A 19,071-nucleotide genomic window follows, 5' to 3' on the forward strand; every position below is an offset into this window, starting at 1 on the left:
TGCCATGAAATCTAGTGCTAGACAGAAATAAACAAGGAAAGAAAAAGAAGAAAGAAAGAGAGGGGGTGAGGGAAGGAAGGAAGGAAGGAAGGAAGGAAGGAAGGAAAGAAGGAAGGAAAGAAAGAAGGGAGGGAGGGAGGGAGCAAAGGAAGGCATTTTATGTTATTCTAATCTATATCTCACAGAATTAGGTAGAAATAAATAATAGATGTATCAATTGTAAAATATTAAAGAATAAATTTGTATATTTATGCATATGTGAATAATTGAAGAGACTGGATATTAATGAATAATTTATCTGAATTCCAAAAAGTAAAGGCAATGTGTGTACCACAAACAGAATAATCAAACATTGCCTGTACTTCTATAAATGGATGCCACCTCTCAAAACAGATGACCAGTAAGTCAAATGGTAGTTGACATACATTCTGTGAAAATATAAAATATATTCACTAGTAAAATATAAAATAAAACTTGTTAATATAGAAAACCAAAGCCACTGCATTTTTCTTCCAAAATAATAAAGAGTTAAGCCTTAACTTATCCAAAACTTATTATCTGCAGGCTGCTTTCTTGCAAAGTTGCATGGAGACCAGCTACAGATCACTGCTAAGGTAGTAAAACCTGAGAAGATGCTGAGGGGATGAACTTGGGACCACACTACAATTTCTGACATTTCACAAACTTGAACCTGACCAATTGGAATCCATGTCTCTGATTCAGACAGTGAAAAAGATGGTGTTCCCTTCTCTATGAAGGCTGAGGCCAATCAGGTCTTTGGCCAAAGTCATATATTTGCAGGTATGTGGCTTGGACCATAGGTCCTTGATCTCAGTCAAGCCATGGGAAGGGCCAGTGCTTCCTGCCTTATAAACATTGAGGTTGATCTTCGAGATGTCCTCATTCTTCATAGCACATACACCCTCTTAAAAACAGGTTCCCTGGTCACTGAAAGAAGCTTTTGAGCGATGTTGCAGGTCTTCACACTGGAGCCACGGATGTCAGCCTGGCTTATATAATCCATATGATATCACTGGGAGAATATCTACTGACTGGCTGGCTAACACAGCCCCTCTGTAATGGACCAAGTGTTCCTGTAAGGCCAGTCTTCCTATGTGGACAAATCTCTACCCTTGTTAACCACACATGAATGTAGCCTGTACTCCAGGATTGGCCCTTAAATCATCTGTTTTTCCAGGATATTTTTCCAGCCTTTCACAATCATATTTAGTCTTACAAACTAATGCGCAACACTTTGCAGGTACTAGAGGAACACAAAAGACCTAAGCACAATTTCAGCAGTTGTATTTTTTACTGGGTAGAGGTAACTAAGCTGATAAAAATAATTTGAGCTCTGCTAGTCATGTTATGCCAAAGAGCCAAAAGATCATCCAGCTCCTGGAGGCAAATGGATTAACCTGTCAAGCTTGGCCTGGTCTGGAAAGGTTGTTTTACATTACAATGATTCTCTTAAGCAGCCAGGGTGATACATGCATCCTGACCAACATATACTGTTATGTATAGATCAACATCGGCAGTCCCTTGAACTTAAGAAAAGTCCACGTGATCTTCTTAAGTATTCGTTCAGCATCCTTGGATATTTTCTCTTGCAATAATCTTGGTCCCTGGTTCAGTAGAAGGTTTCAGTGTTACCATACCTTTCTTTCCTGGGTTCGCTGGATACAGTTCTTTCCTACAGCAATGCCGGGAATTATGCTCAAGGCCCTTTTTAGTTAAAATGGTATATATCACTGATCTAGTGAGCTGTAAATCACTATGAAAGCTGCCATTTATTATTATTATTATTTTCTTTTATTGTACTTTAAGTTCTGGGATACATGTGCAGAACTTACAGGTTTGTTACATAGGTATACATGTGCCACGGTGGTTTCCTGCACCCATCAACCCATCATCTATCTTAGCTATTTCTTCTAATGCTATCCCTCCCTTAGCCTCCCATCTCCGACAGGCCCTGGTGTGTGATGTTCCCCTCCCTGTGTCCATGTGTTTTGTTGGTGGGAGTGTAAATTAGTTCAGCTATTGTGGAAGACAGGGTGGTGATTCCTCAAGAATCTAGAACCAGAAATACCATTTGGCCCAGCAATCTCATTACTGGGTATATACCCAAAGGATTATAAATCATTCTACTATAAAGACACATGCCACAGGTATGTTTATTGCAGCACTGTTCGCAATAGCAAAGACTTGGAACCAATCCAAATGCCCATCAATGATAGACTGGATAAAGAAAATGTGGCACATATACACCATGGAATACTATCCGGCCATAAAAAAGGATGAGTTCATGTCCTTTTCAGGGACATGGATGAACCTGGAAACTATCATTCTCAGCAAACTAACACAGGAACAGAAAACCAAACACCACATGTTCTCACTCATACGTGGGGGTTGAACAATGAAAGCTGTCATTTTTAAGAGAAGGCAGGAATAAAAGTTAAGGGCAAATTTGTCCAACACTAAGTCTTTGCTGGCTGTTCTCTTGTAAACCTCTGTAAAAACTTGATAGAGGTTAGAGAAATCAATTATAACATTCTATTAATTCTATCTATTATGATAGATTGCTGTGATGGAATAAAGATGGCTGTAACTTCATGGACACTTCTCAAGAAAAGTTGGATTCCCTTTGAATACAGGATATCATTGGTGACTTGCTTTTTCCTCAGCAGACAATATGAATGATGGATAATGTTTTGGAATTCCTCCAGTTAGGGCATGGGAGGCTAGCAGAGTCTGCCCTGATCTTTGAAACACTTGCTGCTGGACTACCCTAAGGCCATCTCTGGAAGAGAACATGTGGAAAGACCAAAAGGAGATGCACTAACACTAAATAAAAAAGAGATACTCAGCAACCTTCAAGCTATTCCAGCCCCAGATGTTCTAGTGATTTCATAAGATACCCCAGATGTTGCGGTGCAGAGAGAATTCATCCTTATCCAACCCTTCCCAAATGACAGATTCATGAGCCAGATGAATGGCAATTGCTGGTTTAAGCCACTAAGTTTTTTTTTTTTTTTTTTTCAGACGGAGTCTCGTTCCGTCGCCCAGGCTGGAGTGCAATGGCGCGATCTCAGCTCACTGCAAGCTCCGCTTCCCGGGTTCACGCCATTCTCCTGCCTCAGCCTCCCTAGTAACTGGGACTACAGGTGCCCGCCACCACGCCCGGCTAATTTTTTGTATTTTTAGTAGAGACAGGGTTTCACCGTGTTAGCCAGGATGATCTCTATCTCCTGACCTCGTGATCCGCCCACTTCGGCCTCCTAACGTGCTGGGCTTACAGGCATGAGCCACCAAGTCTGGCCTAAGCCACTAAGTTTTGTAGCAGAGCACCATATAACTAGAACAAATGCCGAGGTGGCAGCTCAGATCACATATCTCCTAGTTTGTAGGGCTACAACTGCAAGACTTGGACCTCAGCCCTTGGTTGCACCTGAGGTGTGGTGGTGCTGCTTGGTGGCAATGTCAGGATTTTGTTCCAATGAAAGGTCTCGATTGCAAGGCTTGCTTTTCAGTCTTTAGTTCAAGTTATAGAAGAAATTGGAGCTCTCAGAACTAATGAATTTTGAGTTCGCTGAAAAGGGCTAGATCCCAGAGTTTGACCAGGGTGGCTACAGGATCCCATATTCAGACCAACTTAAAGAGGATCTATTCCTTCCAGATTATATGTTAAAAGCTATATATCCTGCCTTTCAATAATGAAGGTGGATATGACCAGATGGTGTTTGCATTACTTTAACATGGAACGAACTATAAGAACAGTGCGTCAGAGACCTCTTCCACCTCTGAATTTTCCTCCAACAAAGACTCTTCCAAAACTGTGAGTGTTGTGTGGAGGTGGGGTGGTGGCAGGGAAGAGGTGTCAATGCACCAATTCCCAACCCAAATGCTATTACATAAAGTGAACAATACTTAAATACTGATATGAAGTCAATAAACCTTATGTCACATGATGAAGGAAAAAGGAAATAAAATGAAGATATTTCTTCATACGAGTGTATACATCCATAAACACGCTTTTAACAAAAGAAAAAGGAAATACACATGACAATTACAGTCCTCATATCTGCAACTGGTCATATGGTCATAGTTGGTATTGATGACTACCTTCTTCTACTATCCATTCTATATTCCCTTTGCCTTCGGCAAGAACCTCAGCAGATCATGGTTTTTGGTGTTTTTTTTGTGCTGGTGGAGTGACCCAAACTTTCAGTCCTGAAGGGTCTGGGCCATTTGTAGTCTCGACTGTATTGGTTTGTTGTAGTTTTCCACTGACCTTAATCACAGGACATGGTAATACTAAGAAATGCAATAATGGATCGCCTGTACTTTTTGGATATTCTTATGTGGATATTACCTCCATTGTGGAGTAGCAAACCGATTTTGTTTTGATAGTCCAGGTCAATCACCCCAGCCAACACTGTAACTCCCTTATTAGCCTGTTGACTTAAAGGTAGGAGGACCCCAAAGTGTCCAGGTGGCAATTTTAACTTCCTGTTTAATGGAATTGTTGTTGTGTCTCCTGGTGTTAGTGTTCCTCCTTCTAGAACTAAAACCTCTAGGCCAATAGAATGTAATGTCACTGAAAGAAAACGCAAAAATTTTGCTAGTAGATCACTAGGGGTGATGGTGAGTGGTGCCACCTCCACTTCCGCCTCTTGATTCCTTTACCCATGAATCCTGGCTATGGAGAAACAGTACCATATATTGGATGCTGATTCCGAACATACAGGGCCTTCTGGAGAACTTTGCCACAGACCTGCAAAGTAACATCACCTAGTTGGCACTGTAATTGTGACTTCAAAAGGCCATTCTACAATTCTATCAGTCCAGCTGCTTCAGGATGATGGACAACATGGTAAGACCAGTAAATTCCATGAGCTTGAACCCATTGCAGCATTTATTTAGTCATAAAGTGAGTGCCCTTGTCAGAGACAATGCTGTGTGGAATATCATGATGATGGAAAAGGCATTTCATGAGTCCACAGATGTTAGTCTCGGGAGAAGCATTGCATGCAGGATAGGCAAACCCATATCTGGAGTAAGTGTCTATTCCAGTGAGCACAAACCTCTGCCCTTTCCATGATGAAAGAGATCAAATATAATGAAGCTGCCACCAGTTAGCTGGCTGATCACCCTGAAGAATGGTGCCATATTGAGGACTCAGTGTTGGTCTCTGCTGCTGGCAAATTGAAAACTCAGCATTGGCCCATAGCCAGGTGAATGGAAGTCCATGTTGATGAGCCCATGCATAACCTCCATCCCTGCTACCATGGCCACTTCGTTCATGGGCCCATTGGGTGATGACAGGAGTGGTTAGGGAAAGAGGCTGAGTGGCATCCACAGAATGGGTTATCCTATCCACTTAATTATTAAAATCCTCCTCTACTGAGGTCACCCATTTGTGAGCACTCACATGGGATACAAATATCTTCACAGTTTTTGACCACTCAGAGAGGTCCATCCACATACCTCTTCCCCAAATTTCTTTGTCACCAATTTTCCCATCATACTTCTTCCAAGTCCTTGACCATCCAGCCAAATCATTGATTACAGATCATGAATCAGTATATAATTGCACATCTGGCCATTTCTTCTTCCATGCAAACTGCACAACCAGGTGCACTGCTCGAAGTTCTGCCCAGTACAAAGATTTCTTTCACCATGGCACTTCAGGGATGTCCTAAAATGGAGCTATAGTGCTGCAGCTGTCCACTTTACAGTGGTGCCTGCATATCATGCAGAACCATCTGTGAACCAGGCCCTAGTCTTCCCTTACTCTGTCAATTGATCGAAAGGAACTCTCCATGAGGCCACTGGTGCAGTCTAGGGGAGACAAGGCAGGGTGGCAAAAGTGAAGGAGACAATGGGCATTTATGCCACTTCCTCATGTAACTTACTGGTCCCTTCAAGACCTGCTAGAGCCAGATCATGTATATACCACTTACATTTGATGACCGAATGCTGCTGTGCATGACCCATTTTATGGCTAGATGGGTCAGAAAGCACTCAGTTTATGATAGGCACTTCAGGTTGCGTGGTGACTTGATGATCCATAGTCAAACATTCAGTTTCCACCAAAGCCCAGTAGCAGGCAAAGAGCTGTCTCTCAAAAGGAGAGCAGTTATCTGCAGAAGATGGCAGGGCCTTGCCCCAACATTCTAGATGCCTCTGCTGTGATTTACCTAAGAGGGCCTGCCAAAGGCCACAAACAGCATTCTTATCTGCACTGAAACTTCAAGCACATTGGATCTGCTGGGTGATATGGACCAAATGGCAGAGCAGCTTGCATAGCAGACAGGACCTTCTCCTGTTCTGGACCCCACTCAAAACTGGCAGCCTTTGGGGTCACTTGATAAATGGGCCATAGTAACACATTCAAAGGAGGAATGTGTTGCCTCCAAAATCCAAATTGGCCCACTAGGTGTTGTGCCTCTTTCTTGGTTGTAGGCATGGTCAAATGCAGCAACTTATCTTTCACCTTAGAAGGAATATCTCAACAGAACTCACACCACTGGACCCCTGTAAATTTTACTGAGGTAGAAGATCCCTGAATTTTAGTTGGATTTATCTCCTATCCTCTGTCATGTAAATATCTCACCAATAAGTTCAGTTTGTTTGCTACTTCTTACTCACTGGACCAATCAGCATAATGTCATCAATTTAACGGACCAGTGTGATATCTCAGGGAAGCAGAAAGCAATCAAGATCTCTCCAAACAAGATTATGACACAAATCTGGAGAGTTTTGTCAACCCCATGGGGTTGGACAGAAAGGTATATTGCTGGCCTGCCAGCTGAAGGCAAATTCCTTCTGTTAGCCCTTATGGGCATGAATGGAGAAAAAGGCATTTGCCAAGTCAATGGCTGCATCCCAGGTAGCAGGAGATGTGTTAATTTGCTCAAGCAATGAAATCACATCTGGTACAGCAGTTGCAATTGGAGTGACCACTGGTTAAGCTTATGATAATCCACTGTCATTCTCCAAGATCCATCTGTCTTTTGCACAGGCCATATAGGAGAGCTGTACAGGGATGTTGTAGGAATTACCACCTCTGTGTCTTTCAAGTCCCTAATCTTCACATTCCCTCCAGTGATGCAATATTGTTTTTGATTTACTATTTGTTTTTAGGTAGAGACCGCTTTAATGGCATCCATTTGGCCTTTCCCACCACAATACCCTCACCTACAAGGGAGCCAGTGTGGGGGTTCTGCCAACTGCTAAATATGTCTATGCCAATTATGCTTTCTGGCACTGAGGAAATGACCACAGGATGAGTCCAAAGACCCATTGGACACAACGTAAGTCAGATCTGAGCTAAAAACTCGATTAATTACCTGTTCTCTATGAGCCCCTACTTTAACTGGAGGACTACAATGACATTTTGGCACCCCTGAAATCAACAGCAGCTCAGAGCCAGTGTCCAGTACTCTCCAAAATGTCTGATTACTTCCCTTTCTCCAATGCACAGTTACCCTGGTAAAAGGCCAGAGGTCCCCTTGGGGAAGGATGGGAGAAAGATTAACAGCATCAATTATTGGGAGTGTAGTGGGGCCCTTCCTCAAGAGTACCCAGCCTCCCCTTCATTCAAAGAGTTCTGGGTCTGCAAGCTGCTTCAAGTCTGGAAATTGATTGAGGGGCCATGATTCTGTGTTTTTATAATTCAAATTATTTTTTATCCATTTGACCTGGAAGTTTTATGCTTACAAAAATTAAGTAGGAATACACTAGACTTCCTATCAATTTTACTGCTAGAAACACTATGATTAATTAACCAATGCCAGAGCTCTACACAAGTCAGACTATTCTGATTGCCCCTTTGTCTCTGCTGTCTATTAAGGTAGCTATGCCCACCTTGCCTTTGATGGTTGAGTGCTGCCACTTGGTTCCCAACGTATTTAAATACAATTATTCCCAACGTATTTAAATTTTTTTTTATTATTATACTTTAAGTTCTAGGGTACACGTACACAATGTGCAGGTTTGTTACATATGTATACTTGTGCCATGTTGGTGTGCTGCACCCCATCAACTTGTCAGCACCCATCAACTCATCATTTACATCAGGTATAATTGAGTGACTGCGATTCTCACTGTTAGATCTGACATACAGAGAAGAGCAATTACAGGGCTCTTCAAAGATGCGGGTGCTGCCCTCACAAATCTATTTCACAAAGCATTGGTCAAGGGTATATCTTCCGGACAGTCCCAGTTGGAATGAGTAGGTCTAAAGTTACTAATCCACTCCATCATCCATCCCAGTCTCCTTAAGCCTTTGGATCCCTTCCTCTACATTAAACCAAGGGAGATCAGGCATGTCTAGCTCACCCACAGTGGGCCATCTTTTAATCCATATTTCAGCTAACCAAGCAAATAAACTATTATGACCCTTTTTAATTCCCTTAGCTGCAACATTAAATGCAGAATTCCCACTTAGTGGGCCCAAATCAATAAATTCCACCTGATTCAACTCTATGTTCCTTCCATCACTATCCCACACCCTTCATATCCATTCCTATGCCTGTTCTCTAGATTTCTACTTATATAAATTAGAAAAGTCAAGCAGTTCTTTTTGAGTGTAGCATACCTCCTCATGGGTCACACTCTGAACCTCACCTCTGAGGGCCCACCAGGACTTTAGTCTAGTTATAGGCCTAGAAGCAAACAGGGGTGTCTAGGGTGGGTCCTGAGGAGAATCAACATTATCTTGCCTGGCAACTGCCTTAGGAGAGGCCATCACCGATGCCTCAGGCAGCACAGGTTTTATCCCCTCAGACAAAGGTGGAAAGGTTGACGGCAGCATGGGTCGCGGGGAGAATATTGCCACTACTGGGGATGGGAAAGCTCTTTCTTCTGGCAAAACACATTCACCAGAGTTTACAAACGCAGTGTCCTCAGCTTCATCAGGGTCCTCCCACCCATCCCCATTCCAAGTCCCATCCCAGGGTCCCATTCTTTTGCAATCAATGCCCTCAATTTAACAGTAGACACCTGACAAGGCTGTGCATGCACCTTTTGTTGCAGGTCAGCCACTCACATGATAGGAGTTTGTGCCTGTTTTTCCACAATTTCAGCTCTTTTTCTACAGGAGACAAAATTCTCACTCCGGACAATCTTAGCAGATTTGAGGCTCAGTATCTGCCTCTGAAGCGGAAGTTAGAATCCCTGAGTTCATTATTTTATTTTGTCATTTTGTCCAGTGAACTTAGGACCAACCAACAAACTTCATTATATTATTTGGTCCTCCACAAATAGTCAAAGGTATTATGTACATAATAAACTCCTTGCCTCTCACTTCAGGAGTGGTGAATCAAGAGTGTCAAATGTATTTATATTGTATAACTCTCTGAACACTTCACACCAAGGACTATAAGTGTTCTTCATACTATTAGCAGTAGAGTCCTTAGCATTTTTGGGTCAAATTATATTAAGCAGCCCACTACAGAAACCCAAAAACCAACAAAAGAACTCCATCCTTAATATTCTGTTCCTCTAGAACCACTCCCGGTATAAAAATCTGTATTTCTCAGGGTTTTCTAGAGGGACAGAACTAACAGGATACACACACACACACACACACACACACACACACACACACGTATGTGTGTATATATATGTGTGTATATATACATACTATATATATATGGAGTTTATTAAGGAATATTAACTCACACAATCATTAGGTCAAACAATAGGGCATCTGCAAGCTGAGGAAGAAGGAATCCAGTCTGAGTCCCACAGCTGAAGAACCTGGAGTCTGATGTTCAAGGACAGAAAGCATCCAGCATGGGAAAAAGATGTGGGCTGAAAGGCTAAGCCAGTCTAGCCTCTTCATGTTTTTCTGCCTACTTTATATCCTGGCCACATTGGCAGCTGAGTAGAAGATGCCCACCTAGATTAAGGGTGGGTCTGCCTTTCACAGCCCCCTGGCTCAAATATTAGTCTCCTTTGGCAACACTGTCACAGGCACACCCATGATCAATACTTTGCATCCTTCAATCCCGTCAAGTTGACACTCAGTATTAACCATCACACCTGGCTTCAAAATTTCAAAGGACAGGCTGACTCTCTGCTTAGGGGCTAATGCAGCTGGTGATATTAAGTTAAAATGAATGCTTGTTTACAAATCCAAAAGTCCTAAGACCCTTAAGAATTATGCTAAATCTACTCTGCCTGTGCTCTATACATGGAAGAACAAAATTTGGATGACAGCACATCTATTAACAGCATGGTTTATTGAATAGCTAAGCCTACTGGTGAGACCTGCTGAGAAAAAAATTCTTTGAAAATATTACTGATCATTAAAAATGTACATGGTCACCCAACAGCTCTGAAGGAGATGTACAATGAGATTGAAGTTTTTTTCATGGTTGCTAACACAGTATCTATTTTGCAGCCCATTAGCCAAAAAGTAATTTTTAACTTTCATTATGTAAGAGATGTATTTTGTAAGACTAAAGTTGCTCTAACTAATGATTCTTCCGATGAATCTGGGTAAAGTAATTCAAAAACCTTCCAGAAAGGATTCATCATTCCTCTGACACCATTAAAAACATTCTTCATTTATGGAAGGAGATAAAAATATCAACATGAATAAGAGTTTGAAAGAAGTTGATTCCAAACCCTCTTGGATGACTTCAAGAGTGTAGTAAACACCTGCAGATATGGTGGCTATATCAAAATAAGTGGAATTAGAAGTGGAGCCTGAAGATGTGACTAGATATCTAGAATCATATTTCTAAAACTTGAATAAATGAGAACTTGTTTGTTATGGATGAGCAAAGAAAGTGGTTTCTTGAGATTAAATCTACTCTTGATGAAGATATTGTGAAGATCATTGAAATGACTACAAAGGTTTTAGAAGATTACATAAATGTAGTTGATAAAGCAGTGGCGGGTTTGAAAGGATTGATTTTAATTTTGAAAGAAGTTCTACTGTGAGTAAAAAGCTATCAAACAGCATTACATGCTACAGGTAAATCTTCATCAAAAGAAGAGTCGATCTATATGACAAACTTTACTATTTTAATTTTTAGGAAATGCCATAGCCACACATCACTGTGATCAGACAGAAGCCATCAACACCAAGGGAAGTGCATCGATCATCATGTTGATGGTTTTACATTTAAGTCTTTAATCCATCTTGTGTTAATTTTTGTATAAGGTTTAAGGAAGGGGTCCAGTTTCAGCTTTCTGCATATGGCTAGTCAGTTTTCCCAACACCGTTTATTAAATAGGGAATCCTTTCCTTATTGCTTGTTTTTGTCAGGTTTGTCAAAGATCAGATGGTTGTAAATGTGTGGTGTTATTTGTGAGGCCTCTGTTCTGTTCCATTGGTCTATATATCTGCTTTGGTACCAGTACCATGCTGTTTTAGTTACTGTAGCCTTGTAGTATAGTTTGAAGCCAGGTAGCTTGATGCCTCTAGCTTTGTTCTTTTTGCTTAGGATTGCCTTGGCTATATGGGCTCTTTTTTGGTTCCACATGAAATTTAGAGTAGTTTTTTTCTAATTCTGTGAAGAAATTCAATGGTAGCTTGATGGGGATAGCATTGAATCTAAAAATTGCTTTGGGCAGTATGGCCATTTTCATGATATTGATTCTTCATATCCATGAGCATGGAGTGGAATTTGTAGTTTTCCTTGAAGAGGTCATTCATATCCCTTGTAAGTTGTATTTCTAGGTATTTTATTCTCTTTTGTAGCAATTGTGAATGGCAGTTCATTTGACTTGGTTCTCTGTTTATCTGTTATTGGTGTATAGGAATGCTTGCAATTTTTGCACACTGATTTTGTATCCTGAGACTTTGCTGAACTTGCTTATCAGCTGAAGGAGACTTTGAACTGAGATGATGGGGTTTTCTAAATACACAATCATGTCATTTGAAAACAGAGACAATTTGACTTTCTCTCTTCCTGCTTGAAAACCCTTTATTTCTTTCTCTCGTCTGATTGCTCTGGCCAGAACTTTCAATATTATGTTGAATAGGAGTGGTAAGGGAAGGCATCCTTGTTTGCCAGTTTTCAAAGGGAATGCATCTAGCTTTTGCCCATTCAGTATGATATTGGCTGTGGGTTTGTCATAAATAGCTCTTATTATTTTGAGATACGTTCCATCAATACCCAGTTTATTGAGAGTTTTTAGCATGAAGGAGTGTTGAATTTTATCAATGGCATTTTCGGCATCTATTGAGATAAACATGTGGTTTTTGTCATTGGTTCTGTTTATGTGATGGATTCTTTCTATTGATTTGCGTATGTTAAGCCAGCCTTGCATCGCAGGGATGAAGCCAACTTGATTGGTGTATAAGCTTTTTGATGTGCTGCTGAATTCAGTTTGCCAGTATTTTTTGAGCATTTTTCATCGACGTTCATCAGGGATATTGGCCTGACATGTTCTTTTTTTGTTGTGTCTCTGCCAGGTTTTGGTATCAGGATGATGCTGGCCACATAGAATGAGTTAGGGAGGAGCTTCTCTTTTTCTATTGCTTGCAATCGTTTCAGAAGGACTAGTACCAGCTCCTTTTTGTACCTCTGGTTAGAATTCGGCTGTGAATTCATCTGATCCTGGACTATTTTTGGTTGGTAGGCTATTAATTATGGCCTCAATTTTAGAACTTGTTATTGGTCTATTCAGAGATTCGACTTCTACCTGGATTAGACTTGGGAGGGTGTATGTTTCCAGGAATTTGTCCATTTCTTCCAGATTTTCTAGTTTATTTGTGTAGAGGTGTTTATAGTAATCTCTAATGGTAGTTTTTATTTCTGTGGAATCAGTTGTGATATCCCCTTCATAATTTTTTATTGTGTCTATTTGATTCTTCTCTCTTTTCTTCTATATTAGTCTGGCTAGTGGTCTTTCTATTTTGTTGGTCTTTTCAAAAAACCAACTCCTGGATTCATCGATTTTTTTAAGGGTTTTTCGTGTCTCTATCTCCTTCAGTTCTGCTCTGATCTTACTTATTTCTTGTCTTCTGCTGGCTTTTGAATTTGTTTGCTCTTGTTTATCTAGTTCTTTTAATTGTGATGTTAGGGTGTCAGTTTTAGATCTTTCCTGCTTTCTCTTGTGGGACTTTAGTGCTGTAAATTTTCCTCTAAACAACGCTTTAGATGTGTCACATAGATTCTGGTACATTGTGTCTTTGTTCTCATTTGTTTCAAATAGCTTATTTATTTCTGTCTTATTTTCATTATTTACCCAGTATTCATTCATGAGCAGGTTGTTCAGTTTCCAGGTAGATGTGTGGTTTCAAGTGAGTTTCTTAATCCTGAATTCTAATTTGATTGCACTGTGGTCTGAGAGACTGTTATGATTTCCGTTGTTTTGCATTTGCTGAGGAGTATTTTACTTCCATTTTTGTGGTCGATTTTAGAATAAGTGCAATACGGTGCTGAGAAAAATGTATATTCTGTTGATTTGGGGTGTAGAGTTCTGCGGAGGTCTATTAGGTCTGCTTGGTCCAGAGCTGAGTTCAAGTCCTGAATATCCTTGTTAATTTTCTGCCTTGTTGATCTGTCTAATGCTAACAGTGGGATGTTAGTCTCCCACTATTATTGTATGGTAGTCTAAGTCTCTTTGTAGGTCTCTAAGAACTGGCTTTATGAATCTGGGTGCTCCTGTATTGGGTGCATATATATTTAGGATAGTTAGCTCTTCTTGTTGCATTGATCCCTTTACCATTATGTAATGCCCTTCTTTGTCTCTTTTGATCTTTGTTGGTTATAGTCTGTTTTATCAGAGACTAGGATTGCAACCTCTGCTTTTTCTTTTTTTTCTTTTCTCTTTTTTTCTTCTATCCATTTGCTTGGTAAATATTCTTACCTCCCTTTATTGTGAGCCTATGTGTGTTTTGCACATGAGATGGGTCTCCTGAATACAGCACACCAATGGGTCTTGACTCTATCCAATTTGCCAGTCTGTGGCTTTTAATTGTGGCGTTTACATTTAAGATTAATATTGTTATGTGTGAATTTGATCCTGTCATTATGATGCTAGCTGATTATTTGCCCATTAGCTGATGTGGTTTCTTTGCAGTGTCGAAGTTCTTAAAATTTGCTGTGGTTTTGCAGTGGGTAGTACCAGTTGTTCCTTTCCATGTTTAGTGCTTCCTTCAGGAGCTCTTGTAAAGCAGGCCTGGTAGTGACAAAATCTCTCAGCATTTGCTTTTCTGTAAAGGATTTTATTTCCCTTCACTTATGAAGCTTAGTTTGGCTGGATACAAAACTGAGTTGAACATTCTTTTCTTTAAGAATGTTGAATATTGGCCCCCACTCTCTTCTGGCTTGTAGGGTTTCTGCAGAGAGATCCGCTGTTAGTCTGATGGGCTTCCCTTTGTGGGTAATGCAATCTTTCTCTCTGGCTGTCCTTAACACCTGAACATTTTTTCCTTCATTTCTACCTTGGTGAATCTGACGACTATGTGTCTTGGGGTTGCTCTTCTTGAGGTGTATCTTTGTGGTGTTACCTGTATTTCCTGAATTTGAATGTTGGCCTGTCTTGCTAGGTTGGGGACTTTCTCCTGGATAATATCCTGAAGAGTGTTTTCCAACTTGGTTCCATTCTGCCCCTCACTTTCAGGTACACCAACTAAACGTAGGTTTTGGTCTTTTCACATAGCTCCATATTTCTTGGAGGCTTTGTTCATTTATTTGCATTCTTTTTTCTCTAATCTTGTCTTCAAGCTTTATTTCATTAAGTTGATCTTCAATCTCTGATATCCTTCCGTTTGATCGATTTGGCTATTGATGCTTGTGTATGCTTCATGAAGTTCTCATGCTGTGTTTTTCAGCTTCATCAGGTTACTTATGTTCTTCTCTAAACTTGTTATTCTAACTAGCAATTCCTCTAACCATTTTTCAAGGTTCTTAGCTTCCTTGCATTGGGTTAGAACATGCTCCTTTAGCTCAGAGGAGTTTGTTATTACCTATTTCTTCTGTTTGCTATTACCCAATTACTTCCATCAGTTCCTCAAACTCATTCTCTGTCCAGTTTTGTTTCCTTGCTGGTGTGGAGTTGTGATCCTTTGGGGTGAGAAGAGGTGTCTGGTTTTAGAAATTTTCAGCCCTTTGGCACTGGTTTTTCCTCCTCATCATGGATTTATCTACCTTTGGTCTTTGATGTTGGTGATGGCGTTTCTGAGTGGACGTCCTTTGTGTTGATGTTGATGCTATTCCTTAGTTTTCCTTTTAATGGTCAGGCCCCTCTGCTGCAGGTCTGCTGGAGTTTGCTGGGTATCCACCCCAGACCCTGTTTTCCCGTGAAGCCAGTAACGATTGCTGCCTATTCCTTCCTCTGGAAGCTTCATCCCACAGGCACACCTGCCAGATGCCAGCTGGAGCTCTCCTCTATAAGGTGTCTATCAATCCCTACTGGGAGGTGTCTCCTAGTCAAGAGTTGCCAGGGTCAGGGACTCACTTGAGGCGGCAGTCTGTCTCTTAGCAGAGCTTGAACGCTGTGCTGGGAGGTCTGCTGCTCTCTTCACAGCCAACAGGTAGGGACGTTTAAATCTGCTGAAGCTGCACCCACAGCCTCCCCTTCCTTCAGGTTCTCTGTCTCAGGGGGATGGGGGTTTCATCTATAGGCCCACAACTGGGGCTGCTGCCTTTTTTTCAGAGATCCCCTGCCCAGAGAGGAGGAATCTAGAGAGGCAGTCTGGCTACAGAGGCTTTGCAGTGCTGCAGTGGGCTCCATCCAGTTCAAACTTCCTGGCAGCTTTGTTTACACTGTGAGGGGAAAACTGCCTACTCAACCTTCAGCAATGGCGGACACCCCTCCCCCCACCAAGCTCGAGCATCCCAGGTGGACTTCAGATTGCTATGCTTGCAGTGATAATTTCAAGCAAGTGAATCTTAGCTTGCTGGAATCCATGGGGGTGGGATCTGCTGAGCTAGACCACTTGACTCCCTGGCTTCAGCCCCCTTTCCAGGAAAGTGGATAGTTCTGTCTCGCTGGCATTCAGGTGTCACTGTGGTATGAAAAAACTCCTGCAGCTAGCTCGGTGTCTGCCTAAACAGCCACCCAGTTTTGTGCTTGAATCTCAAGGCCCTGGTGGTATAGGCACCCGAGGGAATCTCCTGGTCTGTGGGTTGTGAAGACCATGGGAAAAGCACAGTATCTGGGTGGGAGTACACCCGTTCCTCATGGCACAGTCCTTCATGGCTTCCCTTGACTAGTGGAGGGAGTTTCCCAACCCCTTGTGCTTCCTGGGTGAGGCAATGCCCCACCCTGCTTCTGCTTGCCCTCAATGGGCTGCACCCACCGTCTAACTGTCTAACCAGTCCCAATGAGATGAGCCAGGTCCCTCAGTTGGAAATGCAGAAATCACCCGCCTTCTCCGTTGATCTCGCTGGGAGCGGCAGACTGGAACTTTTCCTATATAGCCCTCTTGCCAGCCACCAAACATAACTATTATATGCACTGAGAAACCTAAAAATTTGTGTGACACTTTACTCTGTCAGTTGCTTTATTGTAGTGGTCTAGAAGAGAACCCACAGTTTCTTCAAGGTATGTCTATAAAAATTAGATTATTTAATTTTCAAATCATATATATACCAATAATTTACATATATAACTTTATTTAATACTCAAAACAATCCATTTCATTAGGTGCTATCTTATTGTCTCCATGTCCAAGGTTAAATTCAATATAACTAATCCAGTCATTTATATTTTCATAATTATTACAAAATGCACACTTTTTTATTTCAAATGTGTATAGTGTATCACTTTAACTTTGTCAAAGTAAGACAAAAAGTAAATAGAGACTTCAGACTGAAAGATCAAAATAAACCACAAAAAATCCGATAATTTAATTATCAAAATTATTACAGAGTAAGAATTGTTTATACTTTAATTGCCTTGCATTGTAAATTTACAGAATAAAAGATCAGTGTAATTTTCACCTCTTCTTGAAGATAGAGCCTCAAAGACTATGTTAGCAACACGAATATGAATAATTAGTAAATTAGACAGTTTATAATCTTGATAGTATTCACAAACTTGTTTTTCACAATTACCCACTATGAATGAAAGAGTAGGAAATTTCTTGCAGTAATCATCTTAGCCCAAAGACAATGTGATATATCTTCATTCTGACTTAATAGTAATGAAACTATTTCTACATGCCTTCTAATTTCTTGAGAGCCAGTGAAACCACCGTTAGTATCCCTAACGCATTATTGTTATTATAAAATATCTCTGTTGATAAATGCTTTGTAAGTACAAATATAGACTCACTGTCCAAATAAAATAAGGCCCCTCTTTTCCCGGTCATTCATCTGTCTATCCATCTATCCATCCCTCCATCCATCACTTAAATTTATGTCTGAAGTTGCAATGTTTTGAATTTTTGCAATCAGACCTTGGAGACGACCTTGAGCAGCAGGATGCTTAGTGTTCCAATGATTGAATGCATGCCTAGCATTCCAATAATGGAACCCTAGGCATAAATGGCCTAAACACACAGATAAGGAGGACATGCAGTATACCAGGTACCAAACAGATGTTGGAAAAAACAAGCCAATATACACATGCTCTGCTACCAAGTAGCTTCTAATACTGATTGATTGACTGAAAAGTCAATATTTACCTTCAATACAACATAGTAAAGAACAGAATCAATGTACAAAGTATTTTAGAAACACTAATTGGATAGAAATCATGATTATGCTTATTTAGGTAATGTTTTATAGAGTAGAATTATGGAGATAATTTTTGGGAGAGAGGATGAAACATTTTAATGCATTGAGTATAACAAGTTATCTTTATTTCTGAAAATGTGATAAATTTAAAATAGTTGCACATAAGATGTTCATGGCATAATTGCTGTTTATGAGATTGGAAGAGTAAGTTAGATATTGACTATTCTTAAGAGATTTGAATACCATTCATTTTAAAATACAATTTCTTTCTGATAGCTTTTTGAGAGCATTTTTCACATGCTTGTTTCTGAAACTATAAATTATTGGATTAAACATGGGAAATACAACAGTATAAAACACTGCCGCCACCTTATCAGTGTCTAGGGAATAGCTGGTGGTGGGCCGTAAGTACATAAACAGGAGCGTTCCATAGAATAAGGTGACTGCTATGAGGTGGGAAGCACAAGTGGAGAATGTTTTGCTTCTGCCACCTGATGACTTGATGCTCAACACAGTGATGAGGATGCAAAAGTAAGAAATAAATATGACCACGAAAGTGCTGGTCTGGATGAAGCCGCAGAAAGCAAAGAGCAGAAGCTGGTTGATCTGAGTGTCTGTACATGATAGAGCCAGAAGAGGTGGGATATCACAGAAAAAATGATTGACAATATTGGAGCCACAAAATGGCAGCCTGAATGTGAGGCACACATGGACCAGTGATGTCATACTTCCACTGAAATATGCCAACACAATGAAGCAGACACAGACTCTCCTAGACATCAGCGTAGAATACAGCAGTGGCTTGCAGATGGCTGTATAGCGGTCATAAGCCATTGCTGCCAGGATAAGGCACTCAGCATCCGCAAAAGAAGCAAAGAAAAACATTTGTAGCACACATCCATAAGGAGAGATGCTTTTCCTGGATGCTAAGAAGTTTGCCAGCATTTTAGGAGTGATTGCTGTAGAATAGCTGATATCTAAGAAAGACAAGTTGCTAAGAAAATAATACATGGGGGTTTGAAGGCTTGAATTAATATTAACTAGAATTATTAAGAGCATATTTCCCACCATAGTTAATGTATATACCATAAGAAATACCAAGAACAGTGTGACTCTGAGAGGTAGAGAATCTGTGAATCCAACAAATAGGAACTCAGTTGGCATGGTGTAATTACTCTCCAACATCTTAGTTTTCTTGTTTTTCTCACTGGACCTAGATAGTATCAGAAGACGTAAGTTAACTTGAGTTATGGATGAAACAAAAGTATCTTTATTCTCTTCTTCTAAGGAAGCAAATAGAAGGTCAGTAAAATCACAGAGATGGCATTTTTTGTAAATTTTGATTTTGTTTTTATACTTTGATTAAAGGAAGTATAATAATTAAAGATCATGGATAGCAGAAAATGTTATTTAGATG

General features: G+C 40.5%; 1 protein-coding gene across 1 annotated transcript; it reads right to left on the bottom strand.

Moving 5' to 3' along the window:
• Positions 1 to 17,900: 17,900 nt before the first annotated feature.
• On the bottom strand, positions 17,901 to 18,839 carry LOC126936145 (olfactory receptor 5AS1). Its single transcript, XM_050758597.1, has one exon. The coding sequence runs from the start codon at positions 18,837 to 18,839 to the stop codon at positions 17,901 to 17,903; it is 939 nt and encodes a 312-aa protein (XP_050614554.1).
• Between the last annotated feature and the right edge of the window lie 232 nt (positions 18,840 to 19,071).

This window comes from Macaca thibetana, chromosome 14 (assembly GCF_024542745.1).
Source record: "Macaca thibetana thibetana isolate TM-01 chromosome 14, ASM2454274v1, whole genome shotgun sequence".
In the NCBI taxonomy this organism is placed as follows: domain Eukaryota; kingdom Metazoa; phylum Chordata; class Mammalia; order Primates; family Cercopithecidae; genus Macaca; species Macaca thibetana.